Consider the following 25713-nt stretch of genomic DNA (forward strand, 5'->3'; position numbering starts at 1 on the left):
CACCCAAATTGCCCGTCCACCATGGGTGGGCACAATTTTTTATTTTTTTTTTAATTATAAACTATTTGCGTATACTATTCTAAGAACAAAGAAACAAATAACTAAAATTATTAAATCCACAACGGTTCATGGTAGTAACGAAAAACTTGTTTAACCATAATTATTTCATTTTATTGTTCAACTGTGCATGTTTCGTACAGATGATCGATAACATCATCATATGTTGTTTCTTAGACATATAAATTAATCAACTTTCGCTTTAGGAGGAAGCCGACAGGAAAAACGAAAGAAAAAATATGTAAAGTATTTTATTTGCAATATAAAATTACAAAGTACAACCCTTACAATAGATAACAATTGAATTTATACGCCCAAGCAGTGTTGATAATGAGTCCGGCCTTGGTTAAAAGCTTAAAAGGAAACCTGCCTTCGGTTCAGAACCAACACTTATGAAGAACTTATGGACAAAAGCAAAAATTTTGAATAACCTGCAAAAACAGAGAAAACAAATGTATATTACCTTGGTATGCGTGTTACAGAGAGTTTATTGAATAATAGACTTCCCATTTATATGTATATCTCCATTTTTGCTAATTACTCATATGCCGTTGATACGGTCCAGGATCCATACCGTGATATCCGATTGGGCATGTATATCACAACCCTCTGTTAATCGTGTATGGTCGTTTGGCATTATTTCCCGAGGTCCCGGAGCTCGAACCTTGTCTAAGAGGCATGATCTCTGTAGCTCCGAGGGCAGGTGTTGTGTTCGCCGTGATAGCATCATCATATGTTGTTTCCTAGACATATAAATTAATCAACTTTCGCTTTAGGAGGAATCCGACAGGAAAAACCAAAGAAAAAATATGTAACATATTTATTTGCAATATAAAATTACAAAGCCCATATTGTTTACCCTTAAAATATATAACAATTGAATTTATCTGCCAAATCAGGGATGATAATGAGTCCAGCCTCGGTTAAAAGCTTAACAGGAAACCTGCCTTCGATTCAAAGCTAATACTTATGAAGAACTTATGGACAAAAACAAGAACTTTGAATAACATGTAAAAACGGAGAAAACATATGTATATTACCTTGGTATGCTTGTTACAGAGAGTTTACTGAATAATAAACTTTCCCTTTATATGTATATCTTCCTTTTTGCTAATTATTGATATGCCGCTAATACGGGCCGGGATTCACACCGTGATATTCCGTCAGGCACGTATATCACAGCCCTCTATTAATCGTGTGTGGTTGTTTGGCATTGGTTCCCGAGGTCCCGGAGATCGAACCGGGTCCAGGGGCATGGTCTCGATGGCTCCGACGGCAGGTGTTGTGTTCGAGTCTTGACACTGAAGGCTCCCAACATCGACTTCGATTCCTCGCAGTTACGTCTTTGCCTCGTCTGCCCCACCGGGAAATTGGGGGCTCATTAGCCCAGGTTTTACCCGTATATAGATTGTCCCCTCGTTTCTCAAAGAGAAGGTTTGACGAAACGACAGATGTTCCCCAGCTCCTTCTCCCATACGTTATAACAGAAACGACGAAGAAGTTGAAACGACCCGTCAATCGTGTCGTTCTGACTTCGGATACGTGTCAACCATCGGATGATTGCCTCCGAATGCGAAGCGACACGAACATTCTCTATAATAGCTTCAATAGCTTGTTCTTTTCCCACTTTCCGACCAAGCTTCTATCTTCGAACTTTCAAGTTATCATCGACTTTCTTCAAACCTTTATATCTTCATCCTTGTTCTTCAAACTTTCATAGTAATTTCCAAGTTTTTACCAAGATTTTCCTCAATTCATTATACTGAACTCTTCATCCTCCAAACTTATTCTTTGTTCCTTCAAATTTTCAAATCTTTTCATATATAAATGGCTAAAACATCTAAATCAGTTCCTCAACAGGTTGCATCTTCATCTTCTCAACTGACCACTGATACCTAGGCAGTCATTCCCAAAATAGTTGTCCTCGAGACAGCTGCTCCCGAAGTGGTTGCCGAAGAATCGGCTCCCGAGCCTCTCTTGAAAATATTTATTCCCGGTGGCTGCTCAATTGCAGATGACTTTAAGGTCGAGAAACCCTTGTCAAAACAGGATCGGGCAAAGGAGCATCGAAGTATATATGCTCCATTACCGAAGACGTCCTTCCCGTGGTCCGAGAGGATTGTAAATGGGAAGGCAAAGACGTAGTAGTCCCCGGACCCGAGGACGCTATTACTACTCATGTGGAGGGGTATTTAAGTGTTTACACTTACTTCTTCACACTAGGCCTGGTGGACCTGATTGTTTTGGATTTTTATAAGAGGTATGAGGTATGCCTCGGGCAAATCCACCTGTCTCTATGGAGGATCGTGATCCTCCTTCGTTACTTTGTGAATAAGACTGATTCTCGTTGGTTCACCACCGATCATTTACTCCGTGTATACAGTCCCCAAATTTTTTGAGGGGGGCTAATCAAGCTTACTCCCCAGGCCAGCAAGTTCCCTTTTTCGAGCATTGATGAAGACCGAGATCGGGGTTGGCAGGGACGTTTTGTTCAGGTGAGGATCGAAGACTTGATCCCTCCCACGTTCATGCCATTCCCTGAGAAGTGGAATGCATCTCATAAGTGCATCCTCTCCTGAAGCATCAATTATTTTTTCATTTTCTTTCTTCTCATTCATACTTGTGGTTGTGCAGTTGTTGCCCGGGTTTCAAATGCAGTCCCCTGGCTAAAGAAGTGGATCAAGGGCATCTATATACAGATGACTTACTTCGAGCGCACATGACGCAAGCTTTTGAAGGGCCGATGGGAGGCCCATTCTCATGGTAGGGTCTTTCTCCGAATAGTTAATACCATGCGTTTAACTTACACAAAACTGACTTTTCTTCCTTCTTTTGTAGGTTTGCCTAAGACCACCGAACTTAGGCCTTTGGAAGGGGACGAGGATGTGTCCTTGTCTATTGATCCCTCTATTACAGGATAGCTCGACGATTCCGTGAGGGAAAGAGAAGAAGAAGAAGAAGAAGAAGAAGAAGAAGAAGAAGAAGAAGAAGAAGAAGAAGAAGAAGAAGAAGAAGAAAGGAAAGGCTTCGGGCTCCACGAGCTCTGTGATGAAGCCAAAGAAAAGAGTAGCTCGTAAGGCCAAGAAGAGTTCTAGCTCTCTGGTACCAGACTCTGATTCGCTTCTTAGGCTCAGGATGAGTCCGAAGAAGATGACATTTTTGTTGCACACGGATCGACCCCGGGCAGGCAGCAGACGTAGTCGAGCAGTCAGGTCATGAGATCGAACTTCCTCCCACTCAAGAGGTCGGTATGGAGACGGGGGTCGAGACCCCCCAAGACTCTGGCTCCACTCCAAAAGAAGCGCCCGACGTTATAGAAATTATGGGGACTCCCTCCTACACCGAGTCCATGCTCGAGGAGGCCCGAGCATGGAAGGACAAGTCCAATGAAAGGGGTTCATGGTGCAGACGATCCCTTTATCTATTTCTTTGATGGTGTGGACTCGTCCACTTCAGAAGATTTTTTTGGGCTAGGCGACCTAGATGTTCCCAAGAATGACACATTTTAGAAGCTGGCGGGCCGAGTTCGAGCCCAAAATTAATTAATCAGTTCCCCACTCTGAGTGTGGACCTCGGTCGTAAGAGATTGGTTATTCTTACCGTCCTGAAGGATGCCCGAGTTCTGTCTTCTCCGGTGGGGATAGCCAGCAATCTTCGATGTATGGTGATCGAAGAGGACCACGCAAAAATAAATACGGTGAATATGTCGTTCCTTTTCAATGAGGCGCAACATGCATTGAAGGAATTATCACGTCTTTTTGAACTTTACTCATGTTTTAATATTTCTCACATCTTTCACCATTTTGCAGGACTCGGAACTTCATCATGAGAGATTCCTCCGATACCGGGCCGAGTTCAATCAGCTCGAGCTCGAGGTCAAGGAGCAGGCCCAAAAAAGGATATGTACAAGCTCCTCAATGAGCAACAAGAAGGGGCCATCAAGGACCTTCAAGCCGAGCTGGATAGATCTTAGAAGGAGGCTTCGACCCTAAGGCGGGAACATGCCGATCTGATCGAAAAGATAAAGGTCTTTGAAGTTAGAAACGAGGAACTAGTCATGGCGACTAACGACCAAACCTCGCAGGTCCAGCAGAAGATCGATCTAATCGCCCAACTCCGAGTCAAAATGAACAAGGTCCAGGCCATTGCCGATGGGTGGAAAATTAAAATGGACCAGTTGGCTTCAGAAAAGGAAACTGCCCAGTCACAGCCGACATCGGTAGAGGTTCAACTTTGGGTGGTAAAGGAGAAAGCCGACAAGCGTCCCAACCAAATGACAACCTTCGAGCATAATTGAGCTCGGCTCTGGTAGAGCAGGACACCCCCGGCAAGGAATATGGAGCTGTAAAGTCCAAGTTAGACATAACCTTTGTCGATGCTGAAGAGATGGTGGCCCAGTATAAGGCCGATGTCGAAGTAGCCAAGGCCCGCCTGAAGACCCTCGAAGTGACTCATGTCCGAGGCTTCAACCTGTTAGCCGAGATCGAAGAGGTAAAAAGGCTTAAGGCCAAGGCGAAGAAGCTATCTAAGCCTGATGGTGCGGAGAGATCCAAGGGTTTTGAAGGGTCTGAAGGCTCCGATAGTTCCGACGATGAATTGGGCCCGGTGATGATCAGGCATGAATGCCTTAGAACTTTTTTAGTTTTTGTGTGGTTGTATGTATTTTTTTTATATTTTTTTATTTTGAGGCCATTTTAGTTGGGCCTTTATAAAGACATTCTGGAATGTATAAAATTTTCTTCTTTGGCAATTTCAAGTCCTCTCTTTTTTAGCATCTTTTCATAATTTCTATTCTTGCATACATTTCTAATGCCTTAGCATAAAATCGAATATAGTAATAAGTCGTTTGCTTTTCAGAAGTATGAATAGAGCCTGAATTCGATGCAACTTTGTTTCCTCTAGGCTTTGAAAACTCAAAGTAACCGGAAGTTTTTCCAAGATGCTTAAGTGATTTTAGACGATGCTTTTACCAAGGGTAACCTTATAGCAGGTTTTGAATTTTTATGAAGGCCTTATATTGTGATTACGGGCTTCAAACGTCTCCAAGCCATTTTTTAGGGTGGTTGTAGCCTTTTATGTTTAGGCACTGCCAAATATGTTTTTTTGCCTCCGGGATTTGGTAGCTCGAGTTGTCCGAACATATTTCAGATGATAGTCCCCGAGTAGGGATAATCCTTTGGGCTCGATAGTCCCCAAATAGGGATAGCCCTTGGGCTTGATAGCCTCGAATAGGGATAGCCCTTGGGCTCGATACTTTAAGAGGAAAAAAATACGTAATAGCAAGGGGAAACTTTATTTCATTTTTGTGTGTATAGTACATGATCGAAAGCATGTAAAAGTTTGTACTATAACTAACCATTTGGCTCTTACAATAAATCCTAACCACCGAGCCTAAGTTGTTTCAAGTACAAAGTTCCCTTATTTCCTTGCTAAGAAATCTTAGCCCGAGGGTGACGGCCCCCAGTATTCGAGGACGATCTTGAGAGGTCTCAGATGATATTGATGCAACCATTAACTCCGATTTAAAAACCAGTCTTTGAATCTAATTTAGCATGATCCAATGCTGCCTCGTTAAATATCTTACCAGAAAACCCATTTGGGACAAACCGGTTCAAGGGAAAAGAGTGAAACACATGATTTCAGACGTAATAGTCACATTCTCCTTTGGTTATTGCGTGCAAGTGTTAGCTCGATTCATAATATTATAAAAATATAAATGAGTTTGTACCTTAGCAGTAGTACCGCTTTAAATGCTTCACGTTCCAATTTTTCGGTAGTTATGAACTGTTTCCTACTTCGAGTTTATACGAGCCTTTGCTGGTAATTCCAACGACTCAATATGGTCCTTCCCAATTCGGCCCCAACTTTCCCTCGTTCGGGTTCTAAATGTGCAGCATCACTTTTCTTAACACCAAGTCCTCGATTTTGAAGTGTCGAAGATTGGATCTTTGGTTGTAATATCTTTCTATCAGTTGTTTCTGTGCGGCCAACCGAACTAGGGTAGTCTCACACCTTTCGTCCAATAGTTCCAGGCTCGTGATCATGGCCTCATCGTTTTATTCTTCGGTCGCATATCGGAACTTGAGGCTCGGTTCTCCCACTTCGACTGGTGTTAGTGCTTCAATGCCATAGACCAAGTAGAACGGGATGGCCCCGGTACTAGATTTCAAAGTCGTACGGTACACCCACAAGACTTCGGGCAACATTTCCTTCCACTTCCCTTTGGCATCGATCAACCTCTTTTTCAAGTTTTGGAGTATGGTCATGTTTGTAGATTCCACATGTCTGTTCCCATTAGGGTAATAGGGTGTGGACAATATCTTTATAATCTTGTGGTCTTCGAAAAACTTGTTTACCTTGCTGCCGATGAATTGATTCCTGTTATTATGCACGATCTCGGCCAGTATCCCGTACCGACATATTATGTGGTCCAATGAAGTCAATGACTTCTTTTTCCCGGACTTTCTCGAATGCTTGAGCTTCGACCCATTTAGAAAAATAATTGGTCATAAACAGTATGAATTGAGCCTTACCAGGTGCCCACGGTAGGGGGCCGACGATGTCCATTCCCCATTTCATGAATGACCATAGGGACAAGACCGATTGGAGTAGCTCTCCCTGTTGATGGATCATTGGTGCATGCCTTTGACAGTCATCACATCTTCGTACAAAGTCCTTTGCATCGTTCTCCATGTTGATCCAGTAATAATCGGCCTTGATTATCTTCCAAACTAAAGATTCCACCCCCAAATGATTTTTGCATATGCCTTCGTGAACTTCTCTCAAGACATATTCGGTATCTCCCGGCCCCAAGCATATGGTGAGCAGGTCGTCGAATGTTCTTCTGAACAAAGTATCTTCGGACAAGCTGAACCTGGCCGCCTTTGTGCACAGAGCTCTCGATTTTTAAGGATCCGAGGGCAACTTCCTAGTCTTCAAATAGTCTATGTACTTGTTTCTCCAATCCCAAGTTAAACTTGTTGAATTTACTTCGGCATGGCCTTCTTCCACCACAAATTTCATGAGTTGCACGACTGTTCCTGAGCTAAATTCATCATCATCAACTGATGACCCCAAGTTAGCCAGAGCATCGGCCTCGGTATTTTGATCTCGAGGCACGTGCTGTAAAGTCCATTCCTTGAATTGATGTAGTGTTACCTGCAATTTGTCTAAATACATTCGCATTCGTTCCTCCTTTACTTCGAACATTCCATTAACTTGATTTACCACTAGAAGGGAATCATACTTAGCATCGACCACCTCAGCCCCAAGGCTTTTATCCAATTCGAGACCTGCAATCATGGCCTCATACTCGGCCTCATTGTTAGTCAATTTCACAGTTCGAATAGACTGCCTAACTACGCTTTATGTTGACAGCTTCAACACAATGCTAATTCTAGACCCCTTAGCTTTCGAAGCACCGTCCATAAAGATGGTCCAGATTCGCGAGGAAGTCCCCGAGGTTAACAATAATTCCTTTCCGACTTTGGGTATTAAGGTTGGGGTAAAGTCGGTCACGAAATCTGCCAAAATTTGTGATTTTATGGCGGTTCGGGGCCGATACTCGATATCGTACCCGCTAATTTCTACGACTTATTTGGCCAACTGACCCGAAAGCTCGAGTTTATGCATAATGTTCCTCAGCGGGTAAGAGGTTATGACACATATGGGGTGGAATTAAAAGTACGGTTTCAACTTTCTTGAGGATCTTAGCAAAGCGAGCGCTAATTTTTCCAAGTGAAGATAACTTGTTTCAACCTCGCCTAGAGTTCTACTAAAATAGCAAATAGGAAATTGCGTACTTTCCTCTTCTCTAACTAAGACCCCACTTACCGCCACTTCCCTCCACTTCGGATACCGCCAAGTAAAGGTATAGCTGGTCATCCGCCTTTGGAGTATGCAGCAGGGGTGGACTCAAAAGGTACCACTTGAGTTCTTCCAAAGCTTGTTTGCACTCTAGAGTCCAAGAAAAGTTATTCTTCTTCTTCAATAGCGAGAAGAACCGGCGGCTTTTGTCTGAGGACCTCGATATGAACCGACCTAGGGCAGCGATACACCCAGTTAATCTATGAATGGCCTTGAGACTGTCCATTACGGTGATGTCTTCTATGGCTTTGATTTTATCAGGATTGATTTCGATCCCTCGGCTGGACACCATGAACCCAAGGAATTTTCCAGATCTGACCCTGAATGCGCATTTTCTGAGGTTCAGCTTCATATTATAGTTCTTCAATATGTCAAAGGTTTCCTACAAATGTATCAAATGGTCCTCTACTCGTAGGTACTTAACTAACATGTCGCTAATATAAATTTCCATTGATTTTCATATTTGTTCCTCGAACATCCGGTTTACTAGGCTTTGATAAGTGGCACCAATATTCTTCAGTCCGAACGACATTACATTATAACAGTAGGTGTCGAACTTAGTGATAAAGGAATCTTTTGCTTGATCGTCCGTGTCTATCCGGATTTGGTTGTGCCCGGAATAGGCGTCGAGAAAACTGAGTATATCTTGCCCAACCATCGCATCGATCATGCGATCGATGTTAGGCAAAGGAAAAGAATCCTTAGGGCATGCCTTGTTCAAGTCATTATAATCTATGCATATTCTTAATCTATTTCCCTTTTTACGCACTACCACTATGTTAACTAACCGGTCTGGGTATTTAACTTCCCGAATAGAATCTATTTTAAGGATCTTAGATACCTCGTCTTTGATGAAAGCATGCTTAATTTTGGACCGAGGCCTCCTCTTCTGTTTAACCGGGTAGAACTTTGGATCCAAACTCATCTTGTGAATAGTTATATACGGCGAGATACCTATCATATCAAGATGGGACTAGGCAAAACATGATATGTTAATTTTAAGGAAACTAATGACTTCTTTCCTGATCCCGGGGGTCAACCCCGTGCCTAGCTATATCTTTCGATCTGACATGTGTTCAGTCAATACAACTTGTTCCAGTTCTTCGAGTGTAGATTTGGTGGTGTCGGTATCATCAAGAGTTATGAACGATTTGGGAAGTTCGTAATGATCTTCCTCATCGACTTCTCGTCCCTCTGGTCTGGCTAGGACTGGTATCGGTGATTGCTATTTGACTTCGGCCTTTCTAGATGACTCCCCGACTTTAACATTGGGATGACGGGTATTGAGAGTACTTCATTAACTGCGAACATTTCCTTTATGGGTGGCAGTTCTCCGTACATTTTCTTGATTCCTTCAGGTGTGGTGAACATTAATACCTAGTGCAAGGTCGAAGGTACTGCCCTCATGTTGTGAACCCATGGCCTTCCGAACAGGGCGTTATATCTCATATCCCTTTAGATCACATAGAATTTTATTTCCTGGATGGTTTCGTTATCTCCCCATTACAGTTTCACACACCATGTTAAATCCGTTCAACATCCGAGTTGCGGGCACTATCCGATCTTGTAGACCCAACTCTTCCACGACCCTCAATTTGATAATGTTGGTTGAGCTGCCTTGATCAATTAACACACGTTTAACTCGAAATTTATTTATAAGAACGGATATTGCCAGTGCATCATTGTGCGGTTGTACGATGCCATCGGCGCCCTCATCGTTGAACGAAATGGTTCATTCCGGGATGTAATCTCGGGTTCATTTTTCCCTTGTAATGGACACCTTAGTGCGCTTTAGTATGGGTCCCTGGGGGGCATTGACCCCTCCAATGATCATGTTGATAACATGTTGTGGCTCCTCCTGTTTGGTTTATTTGAATGGACCCAGAGGGGCTCCCGAGCTGATCATCCTCGTCTCTAATTTTTGACTGGTACCTGTTATGGACGTCGGCCCAAGTTACCGCTGGGTACTCTATCAAATTCTGTTTCAACTGTTGCGAAGCTAAGGAGCTTCGAGGGTTGATTCCTTGAGTGAACGCCTGAACGACCCAATCTTCCTCAACCAGAGGCAGATCTCCATTTGAAACCTCGCTACGAATTCCCTAAGCATTTCATTATCTCTTTATTTTACCTTGAAATGGTCCAATTTTCTAGTTTCGACCTTGATGGCCCCGACAAGTGATTTTACAAAGGCATCTACAAGCATAGCAAACGAATAAATAGAATTAGGGGGTAAGTTGTGATACCATATCATAGTTCCTTTTGACAAGGTTTCCCCAAACTTTTTTAACAGAACTGATCGATCTTGTCATCTTCTAGGTCGTTCCCCTTTATGGAATACATATACGAGGTCACTTTCTCATTTGGATCTGTAGTTTCGTTATATTTTAGGATATCGGGCATGCGAAACTTCTTTGGGATTGGCTTCAGTGATGCGCTCGAAGGAAAAGGCTTTTGGACAAATTTCTTGGAGTCCAGACCTTTCAATATTGGGGGTGCTCCTAGGATTTAATAAACTCTAGATTATAGGTCTCCACCTTTTCATCGTTAGCCTCAATTTTCTTTTTCCCCGATTCCACACGCTTTCTCAGTTCCTCAAGCATTTTTATTATTTAGGGGTTGGTCCCGGGCTCAATTTCTTTCTTCGGGTATTTTTCCGGGATGGTTCGGGCTCAACCCTGCTGGGGGCGTGGCTTTGATTCTATAGTTGTGCTATCGCCGCTTGTTGAGCCAGTAATATTTCGAAGATTACCCGTAGATTGATCCCGTCTCCTTTACCTTCGGGTGTACCCCGAGTCATTGGTCGGGCTCCTCCGCGAACGTTGTTCTTAGGGTCGGTCGGCAGGTTGGCTCGAGGGCCACGTGTGAGTTGGCATCGATTGGGCCTGCCACGGGGACTCCATTGGGGTCAGCAGGGGGCACCTTGTTGCTGAGTACTTTATTATTATTTTTGCCATGATGACCAGACTCAACAACAATGTTCAAGTGAGCAGACTGGGAGTTTGAAATTCTTAGGTGGATCTAAAATAAAAATCTTATAGAACAAGCGTAAAATATTGTGTGTTGAGGAAATTTCTATCAAACTACCACTATTATCCTTAGCCCCATGATGGGCGCCAAATTGTTTACCCTTAAAATGGATAACAATTGAATTTATACGCAATTTTAAGGATATGTGGATTGATTCAATACAAATGATTTACAATGTTAGATAAGCAAATAAAAAAAGAACAAACAACCAAACTAGTGCTGATAGTGAGTCGGGCCTCACAACAACAAACTTGCCTTCGGCTCCGAGTCAATACTTATAAAGAACTTATGGACAAAAGCAAGAATATTGAATAACTTTTTAAAATAGAGAAAACAGATATATATTGCCTTGGTATGCGTGTTACAAAAAGTTTATTGAATAATAGACTTCCCCTTTATATAGTAGAGGAGTTCTACCCCAAGTACAATTCTAAGAAAGGTAAAAATCTCTCTTTTTGCTAATTATTGATATGCCGCTGATACGGGCCGGGATCCACGTCGTGATATCCGGTTGGGCACGTATATCACAACCCTTTGTTAATCGTGTGTGGTCATTTGGCATTGCTTCGAGCTCGGACCGGGTCCGGGGGAGGGGCATGTCTCAATGGCTCCGAGGGCAAGTGTTATGTTCGGGTCTTGATACTGAAAGCTCCCAACTTCGACTTCGATTCATCGCAGTTATGTCTTTGCCTCATTTGCCCCACCGAAAAATTGGGATGTTCCTTAGCCTCGGTTTTACGTGTGTACACATATACTATTATTTGTTTGACTTCAGCTCAACTTATTCCGTTTTTTATTAAACTAAATAAAATATTATCGTTTTCGTACATTTAAGCTGTAATTAATATAAAAAACACATCGATAATGTTTTCATTGTATTTGAATCAATTTTTGGTTCCATTGATATTTCAGTTTCTATTAAATACCTTGCTTAATGCATCATACCTTAACACCCAATCCATTTTTATAGCCAAGTGATTCAACTATGTCCCAATATGAATAAAGAACCCAAATTCTATCCACCTTTAAAAAAACGAGATCTTTGATTCATGTGTAGGAGCATTATCCAACTACAGTCGTGATCTGTTTGGTTGTTATTTGTAGTGGCGTAGCCATGAATTCTGTTAAGGGCGTAAAAATTTTAAATAAGTCAATAATTTTTTTGTCAATGAATGAAGTACCAAAATTTTTAGATCATACTACGTAACATTTAGCTAAACTATTAAAAAAAATTAATAGAACTATAATTTTATAAATCAAAATTAAAATAACAAAAAGACAACAATAGAAATTTTACTAACAAAAGTAAGCATAAAATAAAATTAAAGTGAGAGTCGAGAGGATTTGTAGTTTGTAGAAAGCTTGTGTTGAAGAAATTTTTAAAGAGCTTGACTTTTAAATTATAAAATTTATTTAAAAATAATCTTTTAGCTAAAAATTTACTATTAAGATTTGTTTATTTCTACACAAATTTTAAGTTTTAAGAGTTATTTATTAGGAAATTTTTTAGATTGAAAAAGAATCAAATAGACGATACATGGTGGTCACTGTGTTAAGGATGTTCAAATATAATATATGGCCATATAAAATAGTGTTTAACTTATATATATATATATATATATACACAATATAATTCTAAGGTAAATGGTTGCTATGCTACCTGTTGTTTTCGTTACAAATAATAATAATAATAATAATAATAATAATAATAATAATAATAATAATAATAATAATAATAATAATAATAATAATAATAATAATAAATGGACTATTATGTGATGAATAACAAAATATAAATTATTGCGCAATTAATAGTAATACATGAAAAGTTTTATTTTATTTTTAAGATTTTATGATTTTAAGGAGGTTTACGTGTAGATAAACTTTGGATGACTTGATAATATAAAAAATTCCTTACATGATGGTATTCATAATGTAAACGCATACATGAAAAAGCTTGTGTGTGTTATAAATAGAATTCTATTTAAGGTGAATATCTATATTTTAGAAAGATTTCAGGGCTTGTTACTTGGTGGCTAACTCACTTTTTCCCTATAAATAGAGGGGTCATATTCCATTGTAACTCGTCTCAAAACAATAAGAATTATCTCTCTTCTTTCCTCTGCAATACTTATCTTCTTTTTTTATTGTTTTATAACAGTGTGATCATTCACCTACAAACTATAATGAAATTCAAAGCGCAATTCTTGTTCATCCCAAGTATTAGCAAAGGCAAACTGAAGTAATGAAGAAAACAATTGAAAAGAGCAAAGGATTCTATTATTATTACACACACGTGTGTGTGTCTTTTAGCCACAAACTCAATTGAAGTTTGGAGGACAGAATATCAGGGGGTGGGGGGGGGGGAACCAAAATGGGCGCGTTAACTAGATATGCCCATCCCCCAGGGTGAGCCCAAGTTTTTACAATCAATTTTTAAGATAACTTATCTTCTTAATAGTGCCATTAATTAAAACATTTTTTTAATCTACAACTAGCGCTTGGCTATAACGAAAATTGAAGGAATTTTTCCTAATGACATATATGTATTGTCTCCAATAGAGATATGGACATGCCTAACAATTTTCACCTGCAATTGACAATAACAACCCAGTATAACCCTACTAGTAATGTTTGGGGAGGGTAGTATGTACGTAGACCTTATCCCTAACCATATAATTCTACTAGTAGGATTTGGGGAGGATAGTATGTACGCAGACTTATCCCTACCCTGGGGTAGAGTGACTGTTTCAAATAAACCCTCGGCATCTCTCCCTCCAAGAAATCTCCACCTTACTCTTGGGAAGAAATCTCCACCTTACTCTTGGGTGGCTCAACTCACAAGCTTCTTGATTGGAAGTGCGGGAGCTCACCACTAGAGCAACGGTTGTCAATCAATTGTACCTATTAATGATGCTCTTGTTACTTTTGATAGTGCACTGATGCAACCCGATACAGTATAAGCAATTTCTAACACTGTTAACGTGGTGCTACAAAAGATTTAGCTCTGCAAGTACAGCTTGAGAGAATAGTACTCTATATTGCAAGGGTTGTGGGTATATCCCACATCGGTAATTGAAGCCTTCTTATAGAAGACCAATTAAATGCACTATAAATCGTATTGTATTCAGCATTTAGTCTCCATCGAGAGAGCACCAAATGGAACGACTCTTGTAGATAGATGAGGGAGATAGTGCTCCCACACACTAATACACTAGTACAATCCTTCTTACGCACTTCCATGGATTTCTTTGCAATGTTACTTCTCCTTTTCGTCTTCTTATATTTTGGATATGCAAATTGCCTCTTTCATGCAAATTTCTGATTCAACCTTACATTCCGACATGTATATTGTAATCGTGTATTTAAACTTTTTAAGAACTAGGGTATGTTAAAATATAAGTAATTTTCTTACATATACTGTGATGTTTAAAAAACAAATAGAAAATATTATCCCAAGAACACGTCAAACACTATGGAGTTGGAAATTAGGGGTTGGAGGTTGGGAGTCGAGTGGAGGTGGCCGGTGGGGTGGGGTCAGGGGCAGGGGCGACGTAAAGGTGGGGGCGGGCTGGCGGGGAGGGAGAGACGGGGTTGAAGTAGTGGATGAGGATGAGGGTGTTGGGGGTGGGAAGGAGACTGAGAATGGAATGACACTTGTAGAACTTGTTTTCTTACTTCCACTAAAGAAATGAACTCTAGCTTTGGCCGGATTATTTGGAAGAAAACTACGACATTTATAGGAGTATTATTTTCTTCCCCTGTTCCTGGGATGTTTTTCTTTTTCTATTACTACTAGTTGGGTTCAGGAAACAAGTAGGCATTACAAGTAGTCAGTGTTCATATTCATGTTTAGGCTTGAAGTTCTCCAACTCTGAGCAAGGCTTGTTTTCCTACTTTAAAGCTGAAGACCCCCATTTTACTTTATTTATATGAAGATAGCAGGTCCAGATATTTCTTTATCTCTCTTTTTGCACTCTAAAAGTGGCTTTTTAGCATAGAATGCATAGTGTTACCTACTGTTATCGGAGGGGGGGAATTCAGGACCTTAAGCGTGATCATATATTATATGTATGCATTTTAATTGTTTTCCTATTTGCAGCATGTATACATAGTTCGTATCGAAATCGAGGGTTCAGCTGAATCTATTGATTCAGGAGGAGCAGAGCAGATATATATTCTTGGGCAACACCTCCCAGACCACAATGAAAGCATGAGCTTTGTACTTGAGAGATTTTCCAACATTGGAATTAACATTCCTAGAGTTGTTTCCTTGCTAGGCATACACATACCACTCTACCTGAATTTCTTGAACCCCCACCGTGTGTGCAGAGGTGGATCCAGGATTTAAAGTTTATAGGTTCTTATAGCGATCTTAAGTAAATATACAATAAGTAACTGGGTTCACAATCAAATATTGATGGATATTTAGTAAATCTTTTAATACATATACAAGGTATGTGCAAAAGCTACTGGGTCTCATATAATAAGCTGGATCCGCCCCTGCATGCGTGAGGTCCCCAGAAGAGGCAAACCAAATTGCGTGCAGCCTTATCTTGCATTTCTGCAAAATGTTTTCATGGCTTGAATTCTTGACCTCCTCCTGGTCACGCAGTCGGCAGCTCTTACTGTTGCGCCAAGACTTTAGTTCTTGGATCAATTATTAAAAAGGGAGAAGAAAAGATCAAAGTTAATTATCTATCATTTCTCTTGCAGGTGCTCACAGCACATTGTATTAAGTTGGTTCACCGTTTATATCGCGAAGTGGACCCTCAACTCAACCCTCAACATGTACCCCACATGCTCAAGAAATGTCCTGATCCAAAGGCCGTGCAGTATGTGAGAAACGACAGAGACACACCCATGAAACGAGACAACAACTACTACAGGAACATGATTGGACAACAAGGGATTGATGTTGGTGGACCAACAATTAGCTGTGCACAAAAGGACCAGGCCCTATGTATAGAAAACGGCAAAGAACCAAGACTACTTTTCAAAGAGCCATCACTATCTGGTACAAAGGGTAAGATCAGACAGCAGTGCAGTCTTGCCAATAAGCTCCACTATAGGAACTTGGTTTTGATATTACTTGTACTCATTACTACTCCCCCCCTCCCCCCCTCTTCTCCCTTTACATTTGTATATGTGAGGGAGAGGACAGTGAAATCTGTGAAAACATACTAATTTTTCAATACTAAAGATTTTTATTTACATCAATGTCATCATTGAACATCAGGGCTGCTAAAACTGATAATAATGCAAAGAGGTTCAGACGGAGAGGCAGAAGAGCTACAACTACAAGCAGCGGAACTTTTTCTTTTTTAATGATAGCGGTGTCCAAGTCAGCAAGCAACTGTTTCACTGGTACATGCGTCATAATACCATTACAGGTCCCGGATAGCGCTATCCACAAGGCTAAGCAAGTGAAAGGAAATCACCTTTTTTATTTTGCTTCTACAAAATTCAAACCTCTCATTCCTATTTCCTCAATCATTAGATTATGCCCTTGAGTGCTATTACAAGTACATGACTTCAATGTAGTAGAGGAGAAAGGGAAGTCGGAATCATCTGACGCCATCAAGACTTAATGCAGACAGTTAAGAAGCAAAGACCCTATTAGATAGGATCGCTAGATTAAAAGAATGGAGAAATGGTATTGTAAGGGAACAAAGTATGTCTCCCTTGAGCGAGTTCTTAGTTCAAGAGTAATGGCATACAAACATAAATTCATAAGCTAGTTATAGGTTGAATTGCTCCTAAGACCAGAACACTACATGCATATTCAGAAAGATCACCAACCCATCACTATAAATCTTGCACTGACGCAAAAGATCTAACACATGTAGTTTTACAATAATTAAGTTCTTCGACAGACATACACTTTTCATCCCCTTCACATGTTCTTTTAAATTTCCAGGACTTTGAATAGCTTCAGAAACATAAAAGATGATCAGGTTCTTTGTTTTATTATAAACCAAGTAAGAAGGTTTAATACGTTCCTTCCGAATAACAAATTATAATAGAATGCACCAATTACAACTGGATCTGTTCACGAAAAAGAAACTATTCCCTCTGTGACAAAAAACGAAAGGATGATACACTGTTCAAGATCAACACATCTAACTATATTGTTATATATTCAGACAGTGATCTCTTATTGTTAAATTTTGTAAAAGTATTTGAAAAAATCTTAATAAAAGAAAAACAGCTCGATTTCTCAAATAGTAATATTTTCGTTCTTTTTGGGATGGAAGGAATATACATTATAAATAAATGAATTTTATTAGATATTCTGCTTTAAATTGGATGTACACCAAAATGCTTCCTTCATTCCACTGCTTTCCAAAGTTGTCAAAGCAAGTCAAAAAATATTGGAGATATCAGGTATAACAAGTACATCAAGAATACCTCTGCCGCCTTTTCTGAATCTTCTCTTGTTTGCAAGGTTACTGTTTGAAGGAACTAAAAAATTTTCTCTTGTGGTTGTGTTCCACTCCTCATCATCGCGCAGAACTCCTCATAATTGATCCTACCGTCCTGTTTAAGTGAAAGAGTATTGGTAAAATCCAGTATCATAGTAGAGCTACAAATGTTAAACATTACATCTGAAACTACTTACATGATCTGTGTCCACCTCTGCTATAATTTCCTTTATGGTTGCCTCATCACCCATACCGTACTCCTTCATAGCACTTTCCAATTCATCTTTTGTTATGAAGCTGAACCACATTAACAAAAAAAAAAAAAAAAAGAAGAAGTAAACATCTCAAAGGAATGATATGTGAAAAGATAATGTCTAAGACAGATCCTACCAAATCCGTAAAATAAGGTTTCCTTAAATGCGATTAACTTGTTATTCATGAAACAGACCATCTACGTTCACCCTATTTAGCTATAGAAGAGCCCTACTGACTTTTTATTCATGGAATGAGACTTGTTTCCTCTTTAACTCAGGGCCTTATAGATAGGATTTTTCATTCTTTTTTTTGGGGGAGGGGGATTAAAGGCCGCTGAACAAGCATAGAAACTTCACTTGTCGAGGAAAGAAATCATGAATATTTTGGGAGAAGATTTTCGTAAAAGTTGAGAAAGCATTAGAAAGCTCCCAAAATGCACCAAAGAGAGCTCAATATGTCAAAAATACTTATGTTGAATCAGGAGGATGATTAATATGCAAATTTAACGGTTTGAGATTCCATAGCCTGGAACTATGAATGCTAACCAATGCATGCAATCAACTACTCATAGAAATGTGGAACATATTACTCAATTGGGGTCCATTGGCTTGTGGAACTTGGTTGGCTAGATATGTTAGACCAACCATATATCATTATGAGGACTACTATGAGTGGCAAACGGGTGGGTCGGGTCGGGTCGGATATGGTTCGGATCGGAAACGGGTAATGAAAAAACAAATAAATTATCCGACCCGATCCATATTTAATACAGATAAAAAACGGGTTAACCAGCGGATAATATGATAACCATACTATCTATGACTTCTTGCATATGATCACTTTTGCGAGAATTCTCAGTCTCCCTAACTTGAGGAACCCCCAATTTGAGGCTTTACAAATGTAAAAGTTAGACCCACTGGTTATCCATTAATTACCCATTGGTTATCCGTTTTCTAAATGGATAATATGGTTCTTATCCATATTTGACCCGTTTTTAAAAAGTTCATTATCCAACTCATTTTTTAGTGGATAATTTGGGTGGTTAACTGTTTTCTTTTAACCTTTTTGCCATCCCTAAGGACTACCATATGTTGAATGACACAATGAGGTCTCACTGATACTGGGGTGAGGGGAAAGATTGCAGTAATAACAACCAAGATATCAGAAAAGCACTAACTCATATGGAAACATGCCCCTGCCTGTAAATAATATCTACCACCAACCCATGCCCAATCCCATCCATGGTCGTACTAATAGAGTTACACTAGAGGCAGATTGAGGGTTTAAACTTGATGGGTTCAAATCTTTAAGGTTCTAACATTGAACTCATTGTACTTTTGGAATTATGGGTCCAACATTTAATATCTGTTGAAACTTTTCTGCTTTTTCTCATATAAGTCTATGTTTCGCATAAAAAACACAGGGTTCAATTAACCCATACAGCTTAGGCTCCATCCGCCTCTCAGTTACACGTCCTGAAGGTCCAACAGTAAAAGGACTAGCTGGAAACAGCACCCAACTCCAACCATGAACCACATGCAGGGGAATGACTCCCATCGATTCATCATAATATAAACACTCAATAACAACAACGCTGAAATCTGCTTTTCATTTGCCTCCTGCTAAAGTTATCTTAACTGATCCACATTGGCATCTGGAAAATGCTATACAACCAAGATTTAATATAAGCTACAGTTCGCTGGAAACCAGAAACACTGAAAAACACTTTCGTGGACTCACCCGCTATGGTCCGTGTCAAAAAACTGAAAAGCTTTAAACAGATGGTCATCCCTTTCAAGCCGATGTCTATGCATTGTTGCAGTAACAAACTCGATGTAGTCAATCGTTCCATTTCCATCCACATCAGCCTGAAATATAGAACCATAAACAGGATAAATAGGAGTAATAAATCTGACAGGAAGCCAAAATAAACAGATAAATCTAGTCAAATGTATCATACTTACAGCTTCCATAAGTTGCTTAACTTCAGCCTCTGAAAGCTTTGATCCAAGGCGAGCCAGTCCTGATTTTAATTCTTCGTAAGTGATTGTCCCACTATTGTCTGTATCCATGTTTGCAAACATAGCTTTCAGACCCTTAATTTCTTCTTCAGATAAATTTTCTGCAATGACCTGGGGAATTCCAAATAACAGAACATCAGGAGGTTGAAATTTGAAAACAATGAGGGAAAATGGACACGGCCAATATCTACAGCATCTTTCATTGGCTAGCTAGGTAACTAATTACATGTTAGCCAACTGCAAAAGCTGTAATTTCTCCACCTTTGATATGAAATCATTTCTTTGATATACAGACATCCTGTGATGGAAAAGAATACATCAACAAAGACCTCACTCAACCCCCAAAAATATCTTGTGAAAGAACAAATTAGTTGATGTTGGACGGTTTCTTATTCAGCAAAGCAAATTTTAACCAATTCTGCGACAACTTTCTTAAAGAGATGAAACATCAGCTTGATTGTAGTTATACTTTCTAGATCAAGACCCTAGAAAATGCTACATCTCACTTTTACTGCTGAGGAAACACTAATGAAGGTCAAAGAGACATTCTAATTGACGACAATCTTCAGACAATATTTAACCACTTGGCATGTAGAAATAATAATTGCTATATCAAATTCTACCTTCAATGCGAGTTTCTTGAGCTTGTTCATTGCCCTGAACTGCTTCATTCTGGAGAGGACTGCACTGTCTATAGGCTTGTCTGATGCTTCTCCACTTCGAAGCCATGGATGTTCTGTAGAAGCAAGCGCAAAGTATATTAATGACATATAGTTTAGTTCCAGCATACTAAACAAGATCCAATCAAGTGAAAAAATCATATATCAAGAAGACTAAGAAACCTGATAAGCAAGTCAAAGTGGAAAGCAATAGGAAGACACTGAAAAGGCAAGATATACTCACTAATGCATCATAACATATGATAAAGTGTAAGAACACCTCGATGCACTTTTATCCACATTTTAAAACTTTGATTAACCAAAAAAGAATCTGAAGAGACAAGTATTTGGCTACTAGAGATGCAACATAAGCATAAAGTTCTTAAAGTAACTGAAAATCCAATAGTGGAATGGATCAAATATGGCCTTTATATTAGATACAGCCAACGAAAGACCAAACAACGAGCTTTTCTTTGGACATGATAAATAGAGTTAAAATTTTACCTCTAAATTCGTCTTTCACTTTTATTCATATGAGAAACAACAAAGCTATCACCTCCTACAGGTAACGAAACAACCTCTTGTTCTTTCTTGTCATCATCATATTGGTCACATAAATGTTAAAACAACTCACTCTTCGTAGCAGCTTCCGTCAAAAGAAATCAGTATGAAACTAGTTTGCATCTTGTGGTCTTAAAGTAAAGATTAATGTACTAAAATGCCCTTCGAATCAGGTGGTCTTAAACATGCCATGTGACATATTGGAATTAAAGAGTTACTAAATACAAAAAAATGGCATTCTTTTCTAAAAAGACTAAAGAGGAAATTAAGAAGCATAAATTGAAACAGAGTGACTAGTAGATTGTTATCCTATGTTTTGTGAAGAAAACATGAAGTATTGTCTAATAAGTGCCAAACATGAACTCTTACGGAAAAGCTAAACACAACTCCAGCTTATCTTTTATTGCATATACCAAGTACAGGGTCTGTCTCATACTTAATCCCCTTAATAGTGCTCTGGAAATATATTATATATAGTCACACTATGGACCAAAATACCCATGATTCTCTCCGTGACAATATAAAACCACATTGATCAAGTACTATATAAAATGAGAAGATCATGTTATAACTTTTGATTATACAAAATGAAAGAGAGAGATACCGAGAACTTCTGCTGATGTGATTCTGTTTTTTGCATCCTGTGTTAGCATTTTTCGAACAAGGTCCTTCGCACTATTTGATATGGATGGCCATGGATCACTCTGGAAGTCAATTTCTCCTTTTAGTATAGCATGGAATATTCCTTTTTCAGTTTCTGAAAAGATTTGGCAAGACATGTTAAAAGAGAAGTGCAGAAAATAACACCAAGTACAGCATCTTATTATGCTTTTTTATCTCTGTCCTTACCATCCCAAAATGGAGGTACACCACTAAGTAGAATATACAAAATAACACCTGCACTCCATACATCCGCTTCCTTTCCATAACTACGCCTCAATATTTCAGGAGCTACGTAGTATGCACTACCAACTATATCGCGATAAACCTTACCTGAAATAAATAAATGAAACATAAATTTGAGTTGTGTAGATCCTAAAAAACAGGTGGAGGAAACAAGGATAGTTTAAGTCAAGAATTGTTTGATAACTGCTTTAAGAACAAAATGCAAGCATGGTGGGATCATGAATATCATGGCAGGAAGCGTGCATGAAACTGATATACGTAACAGATCTTTTATGAGAGAAGCAGGTTTCAGTTGTTTATAGAGAGAAGAGGATTTCCTGTGAAGTACACCTATTAGTTATTCTATATAGACATCAAACCCATCCAAGGATCACTTGTTGGCTGACATCATGCAATGTTGTAGCTAATTAGTCTTATAGCAGTGTCTAAAAGTAGTAGTCCTCCTTATGAATTCGTAAATCATAACTAATCATTCTGGGATCAGAATAGCTGATGCTTCAAATAATTTGATGTCTAGTATAGCGAGTGCTTCCCTCAGTAATTCCAGATCATGAACATTTGGATTTAATTTATCTTCTCTCTTCCTTGACTAGTTATTTTTCTTATCACATAATGCGCCAGACTGATTTTGCTATTTCCTGCATATACATTGTCTATGGGTTTTATCTCCTTTTTCTGTTGTGGATTGAACATTGCCTGTTGAAAAGAGGAAAAAGAAAAGGCCTTTTCGTTTTGCCATTCAATTAGACATAATGTTGGACAGATCTTTTTTTTAAAAAAGAAGTTATTGTTGTGCCATTGAATTCCATAAACGAGTCTTCCACCAGTTTCTTTACAGCTCTAAAGTGAACCCATTATTATTGTTCTATACATGGAATTTCCTCAAAATACTTGAATTCTGCAAAGGTTCCTAATTGTAGAAGAAACAAAGTAGTCGTATTTCACAGCATAAGTGCCTGAGTCACGCCATTGAACAAGTTCTGAAAAGTTTAGTGAAACATTTTTTCCCACTACATGACACATATTGGACAAGTACTCTGTGCTAACCACTTCGGCGATCTTGTAACATACAAAAGGTTTAACATGGCAGGTGAAATTGTAATCGTGAAATACTTTCAAATTAACGGGTACTCTTGGTGAAAAAGGTCTCATGAAATCCTACCTACAAAAGCTGCAAGTTAGGTGAATGATAAAACTCTGATTTTACAAGCATTCTGTAGCGATACATGATTACAACACAAACATTCCTCTTCAGTATATAAGAGCCAGGAGAGCAAACTGCAGTAAATGTAATCCACTCTTTTTCAGGCATAGCATTAAATACATTTCCATATAACGTTTGGTTGTTCTTCTGAGTGCATTTTAGCTTGTACATGAGCCAAACCTTTACCTTTTGAAAATCATTTTCACTTAGATGCTACTGTCAGTGTCCTGGACCTAAGTGACCTTGTCATTGTACACTGACAGACAAAAGCAAGTAGCAATATTGATATGGCTGTGAATTACGCAAATCAATACCTATTTTTTAATCTCAGAAGCACAACAAATTTATCACAAACCATCAAGTCAATTACAAAACAATTACTGGTAAATATCTATGATAAACGTTAATTGGTAATCCAGTAAAAATAGTAACTAACCTATTATCACGGTTAAGGCTATACCAGTTGTGTAAAAATATTTATATAACTTGAATCAACAAATTAAAAGAGTGAGAGGGGCAAGAATATCACCTTCTTCAATGAAGACAGAAAGTCCAAAATCAGTTGCTTTTAGCATTGCACTTTCATCCTTACTAGTCAATAAGAAATTCTCAGGCTTGAGATCCCTATGCATAACACCCATGAAATGGCAAATGTAAACAACATTCACAATCTGTCTGATAATATCAGCAGCATCCTTCTCAGAGTAATATCCCCTGGCAATAATTTTATCAAACAACTCCCCTCCAGCACAAAGTTCCATAACAAGGTGCACTGAATACTTGTCCTCATATGCACCCTTGAATTCCACTATATTTGGTTGTCCACTCAAATGCTGCATAATTTGAATCTCCCTCTTAATATCCTCCTTATCTTTCTTATTCACAAGCTTCCTCTTCAATATTGACTTGCAAGCATAAGGCTGTCCAGTTGAAATCTCAGTACAATGGTAAATTACACCATATTGACCCCTACCCAATTCTTGCCCAAGTGTGTAATGTGCTTTGATATCCTCAAATGGCTTCCCCAAAATGGTATCTTGTTCTATTCTTTGTTCTTGAATATGGGGTTGTGAATTTTTCACAGGATTTTGGTGTACCTGTTGTTGTTGTTGTTGTTGTTGTTGTTGTTGTTGTGCACGGGTCTTATATGGCCTTTCTTGAGGTGGTCTTTGATAGTTTTGATGATAATAAACGGGATGTTGATAATGTTGATAAGGTTGATATGCAGCATTTGCTCCTCTTCTTGGCCTATACCTTTTACCATCTGGTTGTCCATATTTGTTCTTGCTGAAACAACCTCCCATTTTTGCAGCCTATAAGACTGATCAGAATCTTTTGGTATTCAATTCCTTGAGATGTTTCTTTGATTACAAAATTGAATTCTGGTTCAAATTGAATGAAATGAAAATTTGAGATCATGACCAATTAGTTTAGGATTGAAACGTGGCTTAAATTTTGTTTATGTTATTGTGCAAAAGAAGTGGTTTTTATCAGCTGGATTAGGAAAAGAGGAAAAAGGAAAATATTTTGACTCTGTCAAAATGAAAAGGGACAGGGACAATCAAGATCGCAAAACCCAAATGAGGTTGAGTTCAAAAAAGGAGAATGTTGTGTCAGAGATATTCCTAAGATCAGAAAATGCCAAAGGGATTAAACTCTGTTTATTGTTTTCATGTAGTGTGTATGCATGTTATTCTGTTTCAACTTTCCTTTTTGCTCTGCCTTGTTTCCCTCAACAGCTTTTTCCAACTAGCGAAAAAGACGCATTATCTCTAGGTCACCTTAACCTTTTTCCAATAACTTTTAAAAATAGTGTGTACAGGAACTTAATTTTGTATGCATAAAAGTTGTAACCCCAATAAATACACAAACTTTGATGACAAGTCCAGTCAGTACAAATTTTGACATCCAACAAGAATAATATGGTGATAGGTTTCAGAGTCGAGAGTTAAATTATCTAATTTTAGGTAGGGGAATGCGCAAATTCGTTGCATAAGATCTATATTGGTAATTTGAGTTATAATTAATGGTTACTGCTCTACCTCCTAGGGTGGTGGGCATAAAATCCGAAAAATCGAATTCCGAATCGAACCGAATTAATTTGGTATTTCGGTTTCGGTTTATTCGGTATTTCGATTTATTTAGGTACAAATATTTTGGTATTTCGGTAATTCGGTACGGTATACGGTATTGGGTTTTTAATATTTCGGTATTTCGGTACCGAAATGCCTACTTGTAGTCTTCATCAAATTTCTTAGCTCTGCCAACTTCCAAGCTGCTTGTATGAGTGAGCCTCTGCCTCCCTGCTTGAATGGATCCATAAATGGCTTCATTCAAGTAAATAACTCGGAATACAAACTCATGGCCGCCACTCACAAGTCATTTACGATTACTTATTAAAGTAATCAAAATATGTGTGATCCGAACTACACCACTAGCTAGTTAATAGTAAAAGGAATGGAGTTTGTGGTCTCTTCGTAAATCTTGCTGAGTAACACTGAATCATGCTAATCGGGGTACGGAGCCCCTTGCATTACTTAAAACTGCCAAATAAGCAGATTGTGGCATAAGGTTGCATGTTCACTATTTATTTATTTATTTATTTTGGTTACATGTCCACTATTCCCTTTTTATTTTTTGGAATAGTGGGTTTTTTTTTTTTAATTTAATGTTAGCTTCTAAATAGCAGGGATAACATTTTCTTCTTTTACCTCATGTAGATTTCTTTTTTG

General features: G+C 38.9%; 2 protein-coding genes across 5 annotated transcripts; one reads left to right on the forward strand and one right to left on the reverse strand.

The window, feature by feature from the left end:
- Positions 1 to 15349: 15349 nt before the first annotated feature.
- On the reverse strand, positions 15350 to 24750 carry LOC104226065 (calcium-dependent protein kinase-like). Of its 4 annotated transcripts, none has more exons than XR_011405536.1 (8): positions 23511 to 24750; positions 21721 to 21864; positions 21476 to 21628; positions 20275 to 20387; positions 19371 to 19762; positions 17573 to 17672; positions 17362 to 17490; positions 15350 to 15766 (listed from the first exon to the last, which is right to left on the reverse strand). XR_011405536.1 is itself a non-coding variant. In XM_009777951.2 (8 exons), the coding sequence occupies exons 1-8, from the start codon at positions 24283 to 24285 to the stop codon at positions 17416 to 17418; spliced, it is 1656 nt and encodes a 551-aa protein (XP_009776253.1). In that variant the 5' UTR covers positions 24286 to 24750; the 3' UTR covers positions 17119 to 17415. The 4 variants fall into 4 exon arrangements, 2 of the variants coding, with proteins under 2 accessions (XP_009776253.1, XP_070024423.1); XM_009777951.2 differs by lacking the exon at positions 15350 to 15766 and having other exon boundaries at positions 17119 to 17490; positions 19371 to 19498; positions 19595 to 19762; XR_011405538.1 differs by lacking the exons at positions 15350 to 15766; positions 17362 to 17490 and adding an exon at positions 19072 to 19294 and having other exon boundaries at positions 17598 to 17672; positions 19371 to 19498; positions 19595 to 19762.
- Positions 15751 to 16137, forward strand: LOC104226079 (peroxidase 42-like). The gene has a single exon (XM_070166953.1). The coding sequence runs from the start codon at positions 15751 to 15753 to the stop codon at positions 16135 to 16137; it is 387 nt and encodes a 128-aa protein (XP_070023054.1).
- Positions 24751 to 25713: the final 963 nt, after the last annotated feature.

The sequence above is a fragment of the Nicotiana sylvestris genome, chromosome 2, assembly GCF_000393655.2.
Source record: "Nicotiana sylvestris chromosome 2, ASM39365v2, whole genome shotgun sequence".
NCBI lineage: Eukaryota > Viridiplantae > Streptophyta > Magnoliopsida > Solanales > Solanaceae > Nicotiana > Nicotiana sylvestris.